Below are 16,502 nucleotides of genomic sequence, written 5' to 3' on the forward strand. Positions count from 1 at the left end.
ACACCCCACATGGCGTCGGTGCAAAGGGAAGGGAAGGGAACGGGAGCTCGGTCTCGAGTGTAGCAAAGACACTACCACCTTTACTGCATCACATTGAGCACCACAATGGCCGCCGCCTGTATCTTCTGCAAGATAATCCGGGGTACATATTCCTCGTCGAGATTGTCCGTCTCCTGCTAACCAAAGGCACAGGGGAGATCCCCTCGATGAAGATCTTCGAGAGCGACAAGACGCTGGCGTTTTTGGACATTGGACCGCTGAGCAAAGGCCATTCGGTATGCCACTCCAAAACTACATCCACCGTAGCTACAACGTTACTAACGCCTTCTGCATAGCTCATCATCCCGAAATACCACGGCGCCAAACTTCACGACATCCCCGACGACCAGCTCGCCGAAGTCCTGTCCGTGACCAAGCGGATCGCCATTGCGCAGGGCGTCCAAGACTACAATATCCTACAGAACAACGGTAGAATTGCGCATCAGGAAGTCGACCATGTGCACTTCCACTTGATCCCGAAGCCGAACGAGGAGGAAGGACTGGGTATTAGATGGCCAACGAAGGCGGCGGACAAGGATCAGTTGACGAAGCTGCTGGAAGACATCAAGGCGAAGGTGTAGAGGCTGTGGCATGGGATGATGACTTTCATAGGCAAACCTGCGAGTGCAGCACAATAGGCCAAGCCAACAATGAACCATTTAGGGCTTAATGAATGCTCCCACGTCTTAGCGCCCCTTGAACGCTGGTTTCCTCTTCTCCCTAAAGGCAACCAACGCCTCATCTCTATCCTGAGTCTTGACAACAATATCATACGCAGCATTTTCCGCCTTCTCACCCAGCGCACACCCCTCCACTGCCGCTAGGGCAGCTTTGATTGCAACCGGCCCGCCATCACAAATGTCCCTCGCAAGCTTGATTGCTTCCTCCAACACCTTCTTCCGCGCAGCACCCTCCTGGCTAGCTTCCTCTGGTGTGATCTCAACCAAGCGATCGCACAAGCCAAGAAAGTAGGCCTCTGGGCCCCCGATGCGGCGGCCTGTGAGAATCAAGTCCCGTGCTCGTGATAGACCGATCAGAGCGGGGAGGCGGTATGTTCCTCCTGCGCCTGGTATTATTGCTAGGCGTGTTTCTGGAAGGGCGACGGTTGTGTTAGATGCGAAAATGCGCATGTGCGTCGTGAGGGCGAGCTCGAGGCCTCCACCAAAAGCTGGTGCGGCGAGTGCGGAGATTGTGGGTATAGGGAGACGCGATATTGATGTGAAGGTGCCTCGCAGGGAAGCTAGAAAGTTTGCCGTACTGTAGAGTCGTGTTAGTCGTACTTTTGGCGAAGGGCTGATCGACGACCTACTCTTCTTGTGTGAATGTAGCCCTCTCCTTCAAGTCCGCGCCTGCGCAGAAGCTAGAGTCTACATCGCTAGCCAGAATCAAAGCTCGCGTTGACCCGGTCTCTCCTTCATCGTGTATGCTGTTGACTTGGTGGTTCAGCTCCGCGAGCAGCTGTTTCGAGATGGCGTTGCGCGCGAAAGGTCGATTCAATGACAGTATACGTATACTACCGCAATGGGGTGCTGGTACGTTCTTGATGGTTATCGCTGGTGATGGTGCGGTTGCATATGCGCATCGCTGGACTGGACGAAGTAGCCGTGGGTTGATTCGCAGGGGGGGAGGCATAGTGTTAGTCTGCGGGCGAGAATCTTGGTACACTAATACGGAGAAGCCTCTAGCAATGGCAGAGGAATTGTTTATTTGTGCTTGGGCGAATCAACCTTGACGCAAGTTGAGGAACCGAAACTCGTTTCCAAGGTTGTCCTTCACAAATATTGTACTGGAGGCGAAGGGTGAAAGTCACTGGCGAGCTCTTGATGAACCGCTGTTAGCCGAGGCGCTGCTGGCGGGGGTGCCGGGCAGTGCTGCCTGGTCTGGCTTATGCTCGTCCCAAGAACGTTGCCATCTGGATACTTCTGACAAACTATTCTGGAAGGATAAACATCACCCTCTCCAATAGCTTGCTGTCCGACTGATGTTCCCTAACCATGGATATATCTGGCCAAACGCACTCTGAGCGTCCTGCGCTAAACACCATACCTTCCGAGCTTCGAAGACAGATAGTGTCATATATAGCTCCTGACCCTGAACATCTGCGACCAGGATGCAAAAGACACCTCAAAACCGCGAACCTAGCGCATTCATGCCTACGAGAATGGGTCACCGAGTACATGTTTAGGGATATGGCACTGACTCATGTGCTGCCGGGAATGTCTAGTCATCTAGAGGTTTTTGCTGTTAGTCGAGAGAACGCTGGACTGCTCAAATACGTGAAACACATTGTCGTTCAGGTACCGCCTGCTATCCGGTGGGAGGTAGGAGTTGACGATCCTTTCGCGGTTCACCCAGAAGAAATCACCACGCAACGCCTCTGTCAAAGGTTTCGGGTCAAGAACTATCGCCAAATGAACGATGAGCAGCAAGAGTACTGTCTAAACTACCACAGAGCGATGGTTGAACCCTTTACAAACAACAGGCGGTGGCAGCAGTTGTTTCGTACAGCCAATGCCACCTGGGCACAGCTATTCGCCCGCTTTACTCACCTCGACGAGATCTCAGTCAAATGCTGTGAGAGAGTTGATCAACCCCGGCCTACATATACACATACGTTCGTTCTTCAGTATGGTAAATTCATCCATGAAGATGAACATCCTAAATATGTGGAGGACTCTACTGTCAACATTGCGTGGGCTAGTTCGGTCATATGTAGATCAGCTCCACCGACTGTTCGATCTCTCCGGCTTTCCATGGCCAACATGGACAACTTGAGCTCAATTGCCACTGTCAACCGCCTTTTAAGCCTTAGTTATCGGCAACCCAATGTAATTCGATATCCAATTCGGATCACCAGACTTAGTTTGAGCCTACGCGGCGTTGCAGGCGTACACGGAAATCGAGACTGGAAAGGCGATACAGGGAGTGCTGGCAGTGTTCGTTTTTGGAAGGGTGTACTGAATACTTCGCATGGCCTCCAGCATCTAGAGCTACGTAATAGCTTGACGATGAACGAGGACATCAGATTCTCCAACTTGGAGAACTCAGATTCGAAAGCGTGCGTTCTGGCCTGGCTTTTGCCGGGGCTGGCCGTCAGCCAGCTCCGAACACTTCGGCTTTGCGACTTCATGCTAGAGAAAGCTGTTGTCCAGCCAACTTTCAGTGGCCACTGGCCGCGCCTAGAAGCTCTTATTCTTGATGATATCCAGTTGTTGCTCCGAGAAGAAAAAGAAGGCATCGATGCTGCATTGGTCCGTTTTGAACATCTTCGAGGGCAGTCATGGATGGAGGTCTGTCGGACACTGTCTAAGGAGAATCCTGGTCTGCGTATTAAGCTCAATCGACCCGTGTCTAACATGGATGACTTCGAGGGCCATCGTCTCCACCCAACCTATGTCGAGAAGATACAAAGCATTCCTAGTGTCCAGCTAGACACGTATGGTTATGGCTCCTTGGTCAAGTTGCCAAATGACGAGCTATATAGTGCGCAACGTTCCTGATATAGCCCTCTAGCTTCAATTGCATCTGGAGTTTGAAATGAACAGTATTGTAACTCTGTCCGAAAACCGTGAATGATGACAATTGCTTGTTAGGTATTCACTAAAAATCCAATTTGGCATCACAAGTAAGCCTAACCCAAGCCGAGGACAGAAGTTTTGCATTTAGAGGTGTTATGGACAGAGACTAGCCTGGCAGACCAGTCAAGCACAATGCTGAATCTAGCGCTCTGACCAGTTGTACGCATAACGCGTCTTTCCAGCGCAGACCATGCATGGTCAACCTCCATGATTACCCTCATGTCTCCAAATATTTTCCCGTTTTACAGATATGATGTAACAAGTTTTGTTATTTTCTTTCTACTGGGCTGCTATGTCGGGCATCCATCGACGAGATTCCACACCTCGAACTTGCGGACTTTAGAGTTGTTTCGGGCTCGTTAGAAGTCTCTGAGTGGTAAGAGTGGAGATCCAGATAATAAGATAGACGCATAAAGCCCAGACTGACTCCGGTATTCGGGCCTGCAGCGCAGGTGAAGATGATCAACATTTGAGATGAGCCGAAGAGTAGCGCTCAACGAGTGCAGAATCCAGAGGGAGGGAGAGGAACTGCAGGAAATCGTGATAACAGATAACGTACGAGAGTCGTACGCCAATAAGTCAGGTACTGAGAGTCCCGGAAGGGAGGGTACGTGGTCCGGAACAGGTGAATGCCACCAGCCATTTGCGAAGAGATGAGAGAAGGTTTGCGGTGACAAGCTGTGATATAGCCCGAAATGGAGCTGCCCATATCCAGTGGGGGTTGAGAGTAGTGTATAGTCGAACAAGAGACGATCGCGTGGACATCGAGGATCCTCTATACAGGAATAGTCCGGACGTTTGGAAATGACCCTACAGCGGCCGATGCTGTTCAGTGGGAGACAAAAAAGGAAAAGAACAAAACAGAGTAAAACTTCGCAATATGCGAGACGCGCTCCCCTGACGCAGTGGAACTAGATCCACCTAGAATGAAAATCGGCAAGACCGGCCAACCGACAAGAAAAACAAATCCGAGTCCAGGTATATAGTACATATAGCACGGTCCAGATCGTTAGACTCCGTATGCGCCTGTTTTACGATTCGTTATGCCCGAGAAAAGAAAATCAGGTATCCCGTATCGAGTCGTCGGAATCCGCTCGCATAATCGTAAATGAATAAACAACTCCGACATGTGCATCCGGATTAACAAGACCAAATGTAACTGTTTTTGGCACCTGGGCAAAGAGAGACCGTGACATAAAGATGGATTAGCCAGGCGTCAAAGCCAACGATAACTGCTCAGACAGCCAAACACCCTGTCGACCCGGATTTGACCTAGGATGTCTGAGGTGGGCCAGCGGGCTGAGGCCTCGTATTACGGTGAGGATTGTTGCCGTTCTGTTGTCGGTTCTGCTGGTTCTGTGGGGCACCACGGCGCTGCCCCTGGAACTGACCGGCGCCACCACGTGCGTCGCGGTAGTTTCCACGAGCGTTCTGATTGGCATTGTTTCGTGCAATAGCCCCATCCTGATCCTGTGGCTGACCCTGGCCTTGGGTACGCTGCGAGTTGGAGATGGGCCGAGGAATCGTCTCGGGAGACTCATACACATAGAGCTTCTTCTCAATGACTTGAGGAATGGGCTGGATCTCGGTGCCGAGCTCCTGCTCGATTCGGTAGAGGTTGAAGCGGTCTTCCCAGTTGATCAGGTTGATGGCCAGACCCAGGTGGCCAAAACGACCTGAACGACCAATGCGATGCAGGTACGTCTCTGCGTTCTTTGGGAAATCGAAGTTGATAACAACGTTGACAGCCTGGATATCGATACCACGGGTCAGCAAATCCGAGCAGACAAGGTTTCGGCAAACGCCATTGCGGAAGTCGTGAAAAACGCGGTTCCGATTGTGCTGCAGCATGCGGGCGTGCGAGTAGAAACACGAGTACCCAAGTTCCGTAATCTTCTTGGCAAGAAGCTCAACGCGGTTCGTAGAGTTGCAGAAGATGATGGACTGGTTGATTTGTAGCTTGTTGAAGAGTGTGTTCAAGCAGTGCACCTTCTGCTTCTCTTCAACAAATGCGTAGTACTGCGTAATACCGCGAAGAGTTAGTTCGTCCATCAAATTGATCTCATAAGGAGAGTTCATGTGCTTGTCCTGCTCCGCGTTAGTCAAGCCTTTGCTGTGGATGTCGCACATCTTACCTTGAAGCTCTTTACTACGATTGGGAAGGTAGCGCTGAAGAGCATGACCTGCCTGTCCTTGGGATGAAAGCCAAGAAGCTGCTCCACAACCGGGGTGAATTCGGGTGACAGAAGCTTGTCGGCCTCGTCCATGACGAACGTCTGGCAAGCTGAAAGGTCAGCCACGCCCTTGCCTGCCAGGTCGAGAATCCTGCCCGGTGTTCCAACGATGATATGGACTGGGTCGCTCAATCGTATAATGTCGTCCTTGAGTCCAGTCCCGCCTGTCGAGACCATGACGTTGATGCCGAGATGCTTTCCTAGCATCTTACAGACTTGGGATGTTTGTAGAGCGAGCTCTCGCGTGGGAACCAGAATGAGGGCTTGCGTCTTGGGGCTCTTGGGGTTGACGCGCTCAAGGGTAGGAATTACAAAAGCAGCCGTCTTTCCGGTGCCATTCTTCGCTCGCGCAAGGATATCTCGACCCGTCAGGGCTACTGGAATCGTCTCTTCCTGGATAGGCGACGGCTTCTCAAAGCCTGCCTCGAAGATGCCCATCATCAGCTCGCGCTTGATGAAAAAGTCTTCGAACTCAAGGCCTTTTGTTGCCGTAACGTCCTACGCCAAGCGAGTTAGCCCACACCAGGTTCAAAGAAAGTGGAATTGCGCTTCTTGCCTCGGTTTGTGGCCGCGCATCTTTCGCAGGCGCTTTCAGCCCGTCTTTCCAATTGGCTTCTGTTGATGGCGAGGCATCGCTGTCATTTGTCAGTACCGGTCCGCGGGCTGTTAGGAGCTATGAACTCACCTCAGCTTGGCTGCGGCTAGCTGGTTGGTGATTTCTGATGTCATTGTGTTTTGGTCCACCAGAGGTGGAGAGGGAGTCGAAACGTCAAAGTCTAGGCGTATAGAGATGAAGCGCAGCTTAGGTGGGCAGCGATTGCGGCGGCGCTCGTGTGCTTGCTAGGTCGAGGAAGGTGGGGGGCTCGACGAGAGAGATTATTGAAGCGGTAGTGGGTTAGGGGAGTGAGGGTGAAAGTAAGAGTGAGAGTGAGAGTGCGAGTGCCTCTGGGTATTACTGTCTTGCGGGAGGAGCTCGATCAAGCTGGGGGAAAGAGCCGACAAATTGTTCGTTGTGGTTTCGCCGTGGCAAGCGGACTGTAAGTGTGGGGGTGCGCGCAAGGACGACTGCGCCAGCAAGCGTTAGTAGGAGCGTGGGGTCGAGGTCGAGGTCGTGGTCGTGGCCGTGGTAGTGGTAGTGGAATTTTGTGCAGACGGGCGTGCGTGCATGTGTGTGATGATGTCGTGTTGTCGAGGTCGAGCGAGCGGCCTTTGTGCACCAAGCCTGAAGCATCTTCTGGGGGCAGGCGCATTGATTGATAGTCCGTGCGCCTGACACTTCTGACGTCGGCTCCTTCCTTCCTTCTTTTTTCTACACGTTGCTAGTCCGACCCGTCAATCAATCTAGTTGCTAGACATATCATTCACTGGTGGGATTCATCCATCTCTCCAGAAAAGGGGTCCGTGGCGCGGCTTACGAGTCGTCCTCTGCGTGTCGCGTCGTCTTGCACTAAACCGCAGGTTACCTACTTGGGCACTTGTAGTATGTGCTAGCAAAACTTATCCCATCTCTCGTAATGACGGCCCATTGACGCCTCACCCAGAATCAGTCTTGCTATCAATCATCTTATAGTAGCATTGCCAATTGCTCCTGGCATCATGTCTGCCCTCCTCCGCCTCTCAAGAATCATCCGAACGCCCAAAGCCCTCAACCCCACCAGATGCGTCCACAGTACCATGTCCTCCCACTTCTTCACCCCTTACCGCTCCCCTAGCCATTCCGGATGGAGCCGCTCGCGCCTCTACAGCGGCTACACGCCCGGCGGCTCCTCCCAAGTCTCTGCCAACATGCGAGTCCTCTACTCGCTAATGGGCACCAACATCGCCGTCTTTGGCTACGCAATGTACCTCAAAGCCCAAGCGAGGCAAGGCTTCCAGCAACCTTTCATCAGCTTCCTGCAGAACATGACTATGAACCTGACCGACTTTCGGAACGGACGGTGGTGGACACTCCTCACAGCCAACTTCACCCACATCGACATCGGCCACATTTTCAGCAACATGTTCACAGTCTATTTTCTCGGAGGCTTTCTGGCGACTGCGCCACAGGTCACACCAGGACGCTATCTCGTCATCGCCCTAGGATCTGCCGTCTCGGGCGCAGCAGGCTATATGTTCCAACAACATATGAAGAGCCAAGGCAACCCAGGCATGCGTGACTACAGCCGTGGCTTAGGCTTCTCTGGCGCCGTCATGGGCCTCTGTTCTGTTGCTGCATGTCTGGCTCCCACAACCAAATTTCACCTCTATGGCATCGTGCCTGTACCTCTCTGGGGACTGGTTGCCGGCTATGCGGCTTATGATGGTTACTATCTGAACAGTGCTGATACGAGAGTCGGACATGCGGGTCACCTGGGTGGTTTGGCGTTTGGTTTGCTCTACTACTTTGCGAGGCTGAGGGGTGTGAGGTTCTGAGGGTTGATCGCTTAGAAACCATGTCAGCGATTAGCGACTATAGAAGAAGAAAAAGTCAATTTATATCTGATGGAACAAAAGCGAGGTAATGGTACATGCCGGTACCCCACGAGTATATGTTATAAAGAGTGTGTACACTAATACAACATAGTCTAATAGTTGAGACGTGCCCTTTAGCATCGTACGCCTCAGCTTCCCAGAAACTATGACAGGTAGACCCTATGAGCAGCGTGTGTGTAAGTGGATGCAACCACAATGGTCTACAATAATCTCGAACACGGTACCACACACCCGAAGCTATTTGATCCCTTACATGCTATGATGCAACCATGAAACTCCTGTATTGGACCTCAGACACCATATCATACCCTTTTCCAACCCCGCATCTCTTCCGAGCAGCTCTAAAGTCAACCAACTAGCGAGGGTTGGCATCCGCATCAATAATAAACGACTGTCATTCCTGTATATTGTCAGTTTGGCAGGTTTCATCTGTCGCTTGGCTCTGGGTACCCACAAAGCTCCTCGTCTCCGCTCACGCTCTTCGCCATGGGATTGACGACCACTACTTCGTCACCCTTTCCGAGCTCTGTTTCCTCATTTCTTTCGTTTCCTTCCTTCATCTCCGTTTCTTGTACCGAAGATAGTGAAGCGCTTGTGTTATTTGGTATTCCTTTCGGGTTCGGCGTTCCCTGCGGTGTATAAGATTGTCGAGGCGATCCTTCCTCATCCTCAGTGCGACGGGTGGACGATTTGGACGTCACACTCTGATCTGACCTGCGTGGCCGTCCTCGTTTCTTGGGCGTAGGGGTAGACACTGCCGGTGCAGGAGCGGCAGCCACACTTTGATTGTCCACCGCCTTCTCGGCGGCGCTCTCCGAATCGTCTTGGATAATCTCTTCATAAACTGCGATCTTCCTCGGTTTTGCTTTGACCTTCTTTGAACCTTCCGGACTCGCACGCGGAGGCAATCCAGTCTGGCTTACACCACCCTCCTTCTCAACCGCGTCTAAGTCCGATTCATCACGGATGATATCTTCAGACAGCACACTCTTTCGCGGCCTCCCTCTTTTCTTCGGCCCTACCGGTTGGCCCTTTGCTTTTGCTTTTGCAGCCTTTGCGGCCTTCTTTCTCGCAAGCGTAAACTCCTCGTCTTCGTCCGATCCCTCCTTTTTCCAGGCCCGTCCTTTGCCCTTGAAGTGCTTGGGTCTCCGATCTGACCGGTCTAACTCAGGCTCGTCTTGCAAGAGAGCGATCACTTCTTCATCTAGCTGTCCAGATACGTCTACATCATAAGCTTTGCCCAAAGAACCGACCGAGACTCTTCTGCTTCGAGCATGCGGTGAAGAGCTGGTGGCGTCGACCGCTTCAGGTTCAACCTCATCGAACAACTGCGCATCGTGGAAGTAAGGACGCTTTTGAGCAGGCCTTCGTGTTCGCAGTCCTCTCCTAGCAGATGCAGCAGATGCGTCCGCTAGTTCGGACGATGCATTAGTGGCATCTGGGTTTGATTCGGTGTCTGATTCGGTATCGGCGATATTGCCTGTACTGGCACCGATGTTGGGTTCTACGACCGTCGAAACAGTGGGTGTTGCAGCTAGAGCTGGGTCTTTCGCATCGTCCGTATCCTCATCGATCACAGTCTCCTCAGACTTAAAGCTGGTTAGCATGCTATGATCAAACCTTTGGAGGTTACACGTACTAGAACTTTCTTCTTGGGTGCTCTTCTTAATTTGAGAATTGTCTTCTTGGGAGACGCTGGGTTGTGCGCTGGAATTGAAGCTTTGGGAGCTATTGATAGATTAGCATAGCTTTAGATAGAATCTAATAATGAAACAACGGGCTAATGGCAGGCGCAGCAGGACGTTTGCCGACACCTAAGACCGTCGTGAGTTCGTAAGGATACACCAGGATGTGGGGCAAGCAAGCTTGAACCTAGGTTGAGCGCATGACGTACCAGAGCGAACAGGTAGAGGAGATGCAATTGCAGGAGTCACGACCCCGTCTATCGCCATAGGATCATCAATTTCATCTTCTGGCGATATTATTTCATCAGACTGGGCGTGAGTTAGAGCGGGTGACATGAGAGGGTTCAGCAACACTTACAAGAATCTTCCTTTTACTAGCTTTGCGTGCAGAAGACTTGCGGGACCCATTGATGGTGATGATGGGTGCTGTTGGCGTTGCAGTCTTAGTAGTGGGAATGAATGTATCGGGCTCCTCTAGCTCACTCTCGCCCTCTGATGCCACAATTTCCTCGGACTAAGCTGTCAGCAACAGAAATTTGACACCTAGGCTGGTGACTTACCAAGTACTTCTTTCGCGCTTTTCGCTTCTTCTTCCCAGACGCACTTAAATCTTCAGAGTTGGTCACTGCTGATGATGTGGCCGGAGCACCGGCACGCGACAGTCTATTCCCATTTGTCGTCACTTTCTTCTTTGGCTCGCGCACCGACTGACCACGGACGACGCGAGCACGAGGTTTCGCCTCAGTCGAGCCAGCTTCCTCGTCCTGTCTTCATCAGATATTGTACACTTCAAGTAGTTTACCAATGACGACTTACACTAGAATCAGACTGTTCGAAAAGGCGCAAGGTTGCGTAGTATAATGTCAGACCGTCGACGTGTCCAGAAGTCTTCCAATCGTCGTATGAGAGCTGTTCTTTGGGGTTCTCATGGCGCCATGTTTGATACTCGGAGTCTCCATACTTGTCAAGCCAATTTTGGACAGAGCTAGACTGAGACTGACGAGTATCGCGACGTCCTGGCGCCGCGTGACCGTTGGGCGCCATTGATATGGGAAACAATCGACGAAATGGTCGAAGAGAAGCAGCGTGACATGTGCACAGGCAGATGAGAAGTGTTAACGCGAGGTGATGATGCTGACCCAGAGTTGCGCAATAAGAAAATCGACCAAATGAAAGTCCTGGTGGAAGTCGTGCAGCGAGATGCGCACGCCGTGTTGATGGTGTTGGAAAGTCGGTGGAGTGAAGTGACAGAAAGAAGGTCCAAGTCCATCCGAGAAGATCCACGCCTCGTGGCACGTTAGCCTAGGCCCTAGAACTCTGCAATATTTGTTGAAGAAGAACAACACAACTTACCGATACGTGAAAATGTTTTTGGGTTGGAATTACCAAGCCTGAAATGCGGACGTTATTATCGGTCAAAGTGGAAGGGAGGGTGTTCGGCGCCGCGAAGGAAAAGACAATGCGCTAACAAACATCCAATTTCAGCTCGGCGGTCAATCACGTCTAGGTATATCAGGTACATTCGCAGTTTCATGTATCGCAGAGCACTCGTCATTTCGACCAATACAAGAAATCTAACTCTCCAAAAAGCTTTTCGTCTTCTGTTCCTGTCACTGCAGTACGCCTCCATAATCCTCTTCAAGTGCTCATTCGCTCCACGCTTTCTGGTTGCTATTCAAATCATCCTGCGCCACAAATGGACCTCTCTTCGAACCAGCACAGTACAACGTGTTTCCCGAAGCCAGGCAACAAACAAGTCTTCCACACTTCACAGCACCCTGTGCTACTTACCAGGCTCATATCTTATGTCTCAGAACTATCAAGATGTAATCCTAACATGGCGCCAGAGAAATAGCCAGGCTGTTGATATCCATCGCATGTATTGCATGACAATTAATAGAGTTCAACGGCAATCGACGAGTTCACGTTGATTCACCTCTCTTGATCCCACAAGCAAGAACAGTAGAGTATTGAGACAAACAGCAGCCTGCCGCACTTCGAAAATTCGCATTAGAAAAATATTGATTACTCAAAATATGCCGCAATCGAAGCCGCAGCCTTGGTACTCAGATATGTACAAAGGAAGAACGAAGCCACTCCTCGAATCACTGTCGCAGCTTGCGACTAACGCGTAGAAGAAACGCATACCAACAGAGAAGGGTATAAAAACCACTGGCCAACCACCCACCTGTAACGAAGAGAAATATGCGACCACAAGTGCCGACGAGCAAAGAAACGCCGAACCTGCCATCCTGGCCACTTAGAATACAATAGCGACCCCGAAACCTAGAGTTGGGTTCAGGTTCTTAAGGACTGAAATATGCTGCCAAAAAAAATTCATCAGCCACTGATCAAAGGTTGCTCAGTTCACCTTAGCCCAAATGCAGAAACGGAGAGATATACGAAATACGTCCACCCGAGCGTGCTCGAAACGATCATTTTAGTGCTATTAGCTGAGACTGGAGATGTCGAAATCTGCTCCAATAAATCCTAAAATGATTCAGGTGGGCTAGGCATACCATGAGCGCTTCCATCTTCCTTCTCTGGCTCTTGTACACTGTGATTTTCCTTCTGTGCTGGTTCTAGCTTCAATTTGCCAATGGGTTTGCCGAGCCCTTTCACGAAACCACCTTGGTCATTACCAATGTCATCCTTATCTTCATCTAGTTTGCGCTTCTTGCGTGCCATTTGTTGTTGTTCTCTCAACGGGCGCTTGCGAGGACTCGAAATCTTGCCTGTAGGAGGCAGCCGTGGCTTAGGGAAGCGCTGCTTGGGAGGTAGCTCATCATCTTCAACGAGCGGTTGGCTGTTATTGTCGTGAAGTTTGTTAAGAAGCCATCCTTGCACAAGGCCGATCTGGCTTTCGACTGCCTGCACGGTAACCGGTTCGAACTTCGGTGGCTCGGGTACGATGACACCCGTGGTGGTGACGTTGCTGGTGACGTTAGCAACAGTTTGGAAAACTCACCAAATATTACGTACTTGTTATCTTGCCTGGCATATGCATTGTGCACCCTGTTTTGCAGCAAGTGTAATGGAACACTGAAGGTCAGACCAAACTCTCTATCCAGACCGAGTTCCTTGAACCCAAAGAAGTCTTCGCCGATATCTTCGGCGAAATCACCACCCACAAACTGTTCGCTGCCATCATTAAAGGCACCGGCCCCGTCGGCGCCAGCATTGTCCATGGCTGGACGAAGAAGTTCAGCATAGTAAGACCGCATTCGATCGTGCATGCCAGCGAGCTTTGTTCCCAGTCGGTCGACGTCATCTTTGACGTACGTCTCCAAGGATTCAAGCTCTACACCATTTGCGTGCAAAGCGTGCAGTACGGCTTCCTCTTGGGTGAATCGTGGGGTCCAGCTTGTCGTTTGACCGCTTGGAAGCGTTACCGGAATGTCTGCCTTCATTTTCGGAGTTTCACGATAGATCCCGAGACTCGCAACGAGATTCTGGAAAAACTTTGCAGCAATGTCGGTGACAGCGTCAAGAGCGGAGGGCTGGAACTCTTCGAACCCAGCATGATAGAAGACTTTGCCGACACTCCGCTGTAACGCAGCGCGGCAAACATAAGGAGCCATTACCGGGCCATCTTCAGAGACGACCATTGGCTTAACGTCTGCCTCCATGAATGGCTGTGGTTCGTATCTTTGAAACTGATTCTGGTACAACTGGGGAGGGTTAGCTGAACGAGCACATGATTTACACGTATCTAGAGTAGTCGCTTACCTGTGACTGGATTTGCATTTGCTTGACAATGCCAATCTTTGCGCATATCTTCCTCGTATCTTGCAATGACTGCATGTTGGAATCCATTTTCTTCGCCAGGGTACCATCCGGGGACGTAAATTGGCCTGGTGGAACGATGCGCATGTACTCTTCTGCCTGCTGAATAACATGACCTTCCGCATCCTCGACCCACTGTAGACGCTCGGTAAGATCAGGAATGGCGCAAACAGCGTCATAATAGTCTGGGATTTGGCGTTCCTCTTCGCCCTCGATGCCTTCGGCGAGGGATTCGCCAGCTGTTGCTTGGACACCATCTTTGCCGTCCAGCGCGGACTTGGCTCCGTCTGCAGACTCTTCTTCTAGGGCTTGTTTGCGGTGACGGAGCCATCTTCTCATTCCGGCTTTTGTCCGTAGAACGGCAGGTTCATCCGCTTGAAGGCGGTCGTCGCGAAAAAGCCGGTGTCGTTCAGCTGCAATGGTCGCTCGATCCTTTTTGGTGACTTGCTTCCAGGTCTTGTATTCTAGGTCATCAAGATCGGCATCCTCTTCCATGGCGTACCCAGTGACCGAGACACCGGTCCCATCTGCCTCCGAATTGTCTGCTTGACTGCCGTATGCGCCACTTCTCGAAATACCGTTGGGGCCTAATGGTGTCAGGGTGCCGGGTGGAGGTGTAGAGAAACCATTCACGCTGCCTTCCATCTCTGAATCCGCGCGTAGGAACTCGTTCTTTAGGTTGGAAACGGCGTTGATAGAGGGAACGGATGGTTTAGATTCAGGGCCAGGTGTGCCTTCCAGACCTGCTGGAGGTGCTTTTCTTGCGGTACTCGAGCCTTTGCCACCTTTACTCGGTGCTTTCCGGCCTCGTGAGGCCATTATGGGTTCTTCTGTGCAATCAATTAGTATCTAATAAGCATTGCAGATCAAGTATAAGCATACCATCTTCGCTGTCGTCGGCGCCATCTGCATCAGCATCGCCGTTTCGCATTCGTCGCTCCTCGGCCTCGACTTCTGCACGATCGCGGACGGTAATCTCTGGGATAAGAGGTACGAGTTTTTCAGTCTCCTTCTTCATGTGTAGAGCTTTCTTCCGAAGAAAGTGGCTGGGATCGGCGTTGTATTTCAAGCAATTCGACCAAATCAGCATAAGATCGTCGACGAACTCCTTCTTCGACTTGTATTGCAGCTGCTTGAGCTTCTTCATCATGGTACCGATATCCATAGGGTGTTTGATGACGTTATAGTAATCGGGAGCTTCTCGTTTGTTGACGCGTTGGAGAAAGGGGTGCGCGTGTTCGCCAGCCTTGAGTTCCATGAGGACCTTCTCCATGCTCTCATATAACTCCTCCTGGCCGACGCGGTCTTCGTTTGCCCATTTGCTCCTGTTCTTGCGGACTTCACTAATCAAACTTCGAAGCTGAGCGTCGGTCGCATGGACTCTATCTCTTTGCGCGTCGATGCGCGAGATGAGGTGCTTCAGGGTAAGACTGGATGCGCCGAGGTTGGTGGTGCTCAAGGTTCCCTGCTGGGGGGCGGCGGCGGCGCCGTTGATGGGGGCATTCGCAGGCTGCCCAGAAGTCTCGATCTCGACTTGCCGGTCGAGTTCGTCAAGCTTCTGCTGCTCCATCATGGCATCGCGATCGCTTTCCAGAGTGTAGAACAGGGTGTGGAAGCTCCGCTTCGCAGCATCCTCCGACGCCTTCTTGTCCCGCTGCAGCTTCTTGCGCACATCGTCTGAAGTCTTGGCCTGCTCTGAAGACGGTGTGCTTGTCCGTTCTAGGCCGAATTTGTTCGATATAGGTGGTATGCGGATGAGGCTTGGCGTGTCGGGGGCGGTGGCAGCAATGCCGTTGGGGGCGCTTTTCGAGAGCAGTGGTGAGGTGCGGGTGTCGTCTTCGTCCTCTTCTTCTTCTTCGTCGTCGTCGTCGTCGTCGCCATAGTCGTCTTCGTCAATGGCGCGGGTGGGCTTCTTGGGTGTGAGGGCCGGGCGCGCGTCATGCGCCGTCGGAGCATCATCGGACGACTTGGGCCCATTGTCCACGGCATCAAGAGCGCCATCTAGATATGTCCCCCCAAGAACCGCGTTCAGGCGCGCTTCGGTGCGCAGGTAGTGTTCCTGCCAGCGCGCTGCCCTGGGGTCCTCTTCCGCGGTGGTGTCGGTCCCTTCCCCCAGAGTGTTCGCGTTGGAGCCGTTGGACATGGCCTCATCGCTCAGCGTCGCATTCGGGGTGCGCAGATGGATCGCATTGGGCGGTTGATGCAGGAAGCGGGCATGGCTCGGTCGTTCACGCGAGGATGGCCGATGTGTGGATGCAGCGAGGGACATGGCCGTCGTCGTCGCTTGTGGGGGGTCTTGGCAATGCGGCCTCACAGGGAAGGACCGCCTTGAGGGCGACTTCCAACCTCGTGCAGGTGTCGCGATGTGGTAAAACCAAGCATGGAAGTAGCCCTGCGGCGAACGAGTGGATATCTGATGACTTCGAGATGGATTACGTCGTGTGGGCGCGCCCCTTGATGGCCGAATGTGCAGCCAGCTTGCGATGAGGAGAGTACGTTGGACTAAGGATCACATTGATGGCATGGCCATTGCGGTTTAGCGCGCCCAGCGCTTGCGGGCGACCCCATGAATCCCGCCCGCTTCCCCAAAAGGGCATATCAAACTACCTTCACTGCAGCATGCTATGCGCTTCTCCAGTTGTCTGTCTCCAAAGCATGCGTCTCTTGGACACTGCTGGATTGCGCACACCTACGCCTGGCCGCCTTTA

The 16,502-nt window shown here is 52.1% G+C and overlaps 7 protein-coding genes across 7 annotated transcripts; 3 read left to right on the forward strand and 4 right to left on the reverse strand.

The window, feature by feature from the left end:
- Window positions 1-69: 69 nt before the first annotated feature.
- K460DRAFT_368687 (HIT-like protein) lies at window positions 70-957 on the forward strand. The gene is made up of 3 exons (XM_040933827.1): window positions 70-142; window positions 193-275; window positions 336-957. Exons 1-3 carry the CDS (start codon window positions 106-108, stop codon window positions 618-620), a joined length of 405 nt encoding a protein of 134 aa, XP_040786391.1. The 5' UTR covers window positions 70-105; the 3' UTR covers window positions 621-957.
- K460DRAFT_378883 (ClpP/crotonase) lies at window positions 726-1,671 on the reverse strand (the record flags this gene model as incomplete). Its single annotated transcript, XM_040935117.1, has 2 exons — window positions 726-1,296; window positions 1,349-1,671. The coding sequence occupies 2 exons, from the start codon at window positions 1,669-1,671 to the stop codon at window positions 726-728; spliced, it is 894 nt and encodes a 297-aa protein (XP_040786392.1).
- A 284-nt stretch (window positions 1,672-1,955) lies between these two features.
- Window positions 1,956-3,585, forward strand: K460DRAFT_368690 (uncharacterized protein). Its single transcript, XM_040933828.1, has one exon. It carries the CDS (start codon window positions 2,034-2,036, stop codon window positions 3,537-3,539), a length of 1,506 nt encoding a protein of 501 aa, XP_040786393.1. The 5' UTR covers window positions 1,956-2,033; the 3' UTR covers window positions 3,540-3,585.
- A 1,304-nt stretch (window positions 3,586-4,889) lies between these two features.
- Window positions 4,890-6,580, reverse strand: K460DRAFT_378885 (DEAD-domain-containing protein; the record flags this gene model as incomplete). Its single annotated transcript, XM_040935118.1, has 4 exons — window positions 4,890-5,705; window positions 5,753-6,349; window positions 6,408-6,486; window positions 6,537-6,580. 4 exons carry the CDS (start codon window positions 6,578-6,580, stop codon window positions 4,890-4,892), a joined length of 1,536 nt encoding a protein of 511 aa, XP_040786394.1.
- A 684-nt stretch (window positions 6,581-7,264) lies between these two features.
- Window positions 7,265-8,509, forward strand: K460DRAFT_152178 (uncharacterized protein). The gene has a single exon (XM_040926816.1). The coding sequence runs from the start codon at window positions 7,448-7,450 to the stop codon at window positions 8,261-8,263; it is 816 nt and encodes a 271-aa protein (XP_040786395.1). The 5' UTR covers window positions 7,265-7,447; the 3' UTR covers window positions 8,264-8,509.
- A 239-nt stretch (window positions 8,510-8,748) lies between these two features.
- On the reverse strand, window positions 8,749-11,052 carry K460DRAFT_357513 (uncharacterized protein; the record flags this gene model as incomplete). The annotated part of the gene is made up of 6 exons (XM_040932040.1): window positions 8,749-9,912; window positions 9,963-10,051; window positions 10,218-10,317; window positions 10,367-10,522; window positions 10,569-10,772; window positions 10,825-11,052. 6 exons carry the CDS (start codon window positions 11,050-11,052, stop codon window positions 8,749-8,751), a joined length of 1,941 nt encoding a protein of 646 aa, XP_040786396.1.
- A 994-nt stretch (window positions 11,053-12,046) lies between these two features.
- On the reverse strand, window positions 12,047-16,277 carry K460DRAFT_316644 (uncharacterized protein). Its single transcript, XM_040930341.1, has 4 exons — window positions 14,677-16,277; window positions 13,738-14,624; window positions 12,991-13,679; window positions 12,047-12,943 (listed from the first exon to the last, which is right to left on the reverse strand). The coding sequence occupies exons 1-4, from the start codon at window positions 16,061-16,063 to the stop codon at window positions 12,499-12,501; spliced, it is 3,408 nt and encodes a 1,135-aa protein (XP_040786397.1). The 5' UTR covers window positions 16,064-16,277; the 3' UTR covers window positions 12,047-12,498.
- Window positions 16,278-16,502: the final 225 nt, after the last annotated feature.

The sequence above is a fragment of the Cucurbitaria berberidis genome (genome assembly GCF_010015615.1).
Source record: "Cucurbitaria berberidis CBS 394.84 unplaced genomic scaffold K460scaffold_4, whole genome shotgun sequence".
NCBI lineage: Eukaryota > Fungi > Ascomycota > Dothideomycetes > Pleosporales > Cucurbitariaceae > Cucurbitaria > Cucurbitaria berberidis.

Excerpts from the sequence above, each read along its gene's own strand:
- K460DRAFT_152178 (XM_040926816.1), top strand. The coding sequence starts at position 7,448 with ATGTCTGCCCTCCTCCGCCTCTCAAGAATCATCCGAACGCCCAAAGCC.
- K460DRAFT_368687 (XM_040933827.1), top strand. The coding sequence starts at position 106 with ATGGCCGCCGCCTGTATCTTCTGCAAGATAATCCGGG. Across the intron at positions 143-192 it reads CTTCTGCAAGATAATCCGGG|GGGAGATCCCCTCGATGAAG; the intron begins GTACATATTCCT and ends CCAAAGGCACAG. Across the intron at positions 276-335 it reads CGCTGAGCAAAGGCCATTCG|CTCATCATCCCGAAATACCA; the intron begins GTATGCCACTCC and ends CCTTCTGCATAG.
- K460DRAFT_316644 (XM_040930341.1), bottom strand. The coding sequence starts at position 16,063 with ATGTCCCTCGCTGCATCCACACATCGGCCATCCTCGCGTGAACGACCG. Across the intron at positions 13,680-13,737 it reads AAATGCAAATCCAGTCACAG|TTGTACCAGAATCAGTTTCA; the intron begins GTAAGCGACTAC and ends AACCCTCCCCAG. Across the intron at positions 12,944-12,990 it reads TATGCCAGGCAAGATAACAA|CAACGTCACCACCACGGGTG; the intron begins GTACGTAATATT and ends TAACGTCACCAG.
- K460DRAFT_368690 (XM_040933828.1), top strand. The coding sequence starts at position 2,034 with ATGGATATATCTGGCCAAACGCACTCTGAGCGTCCTGCGCTAAACACC.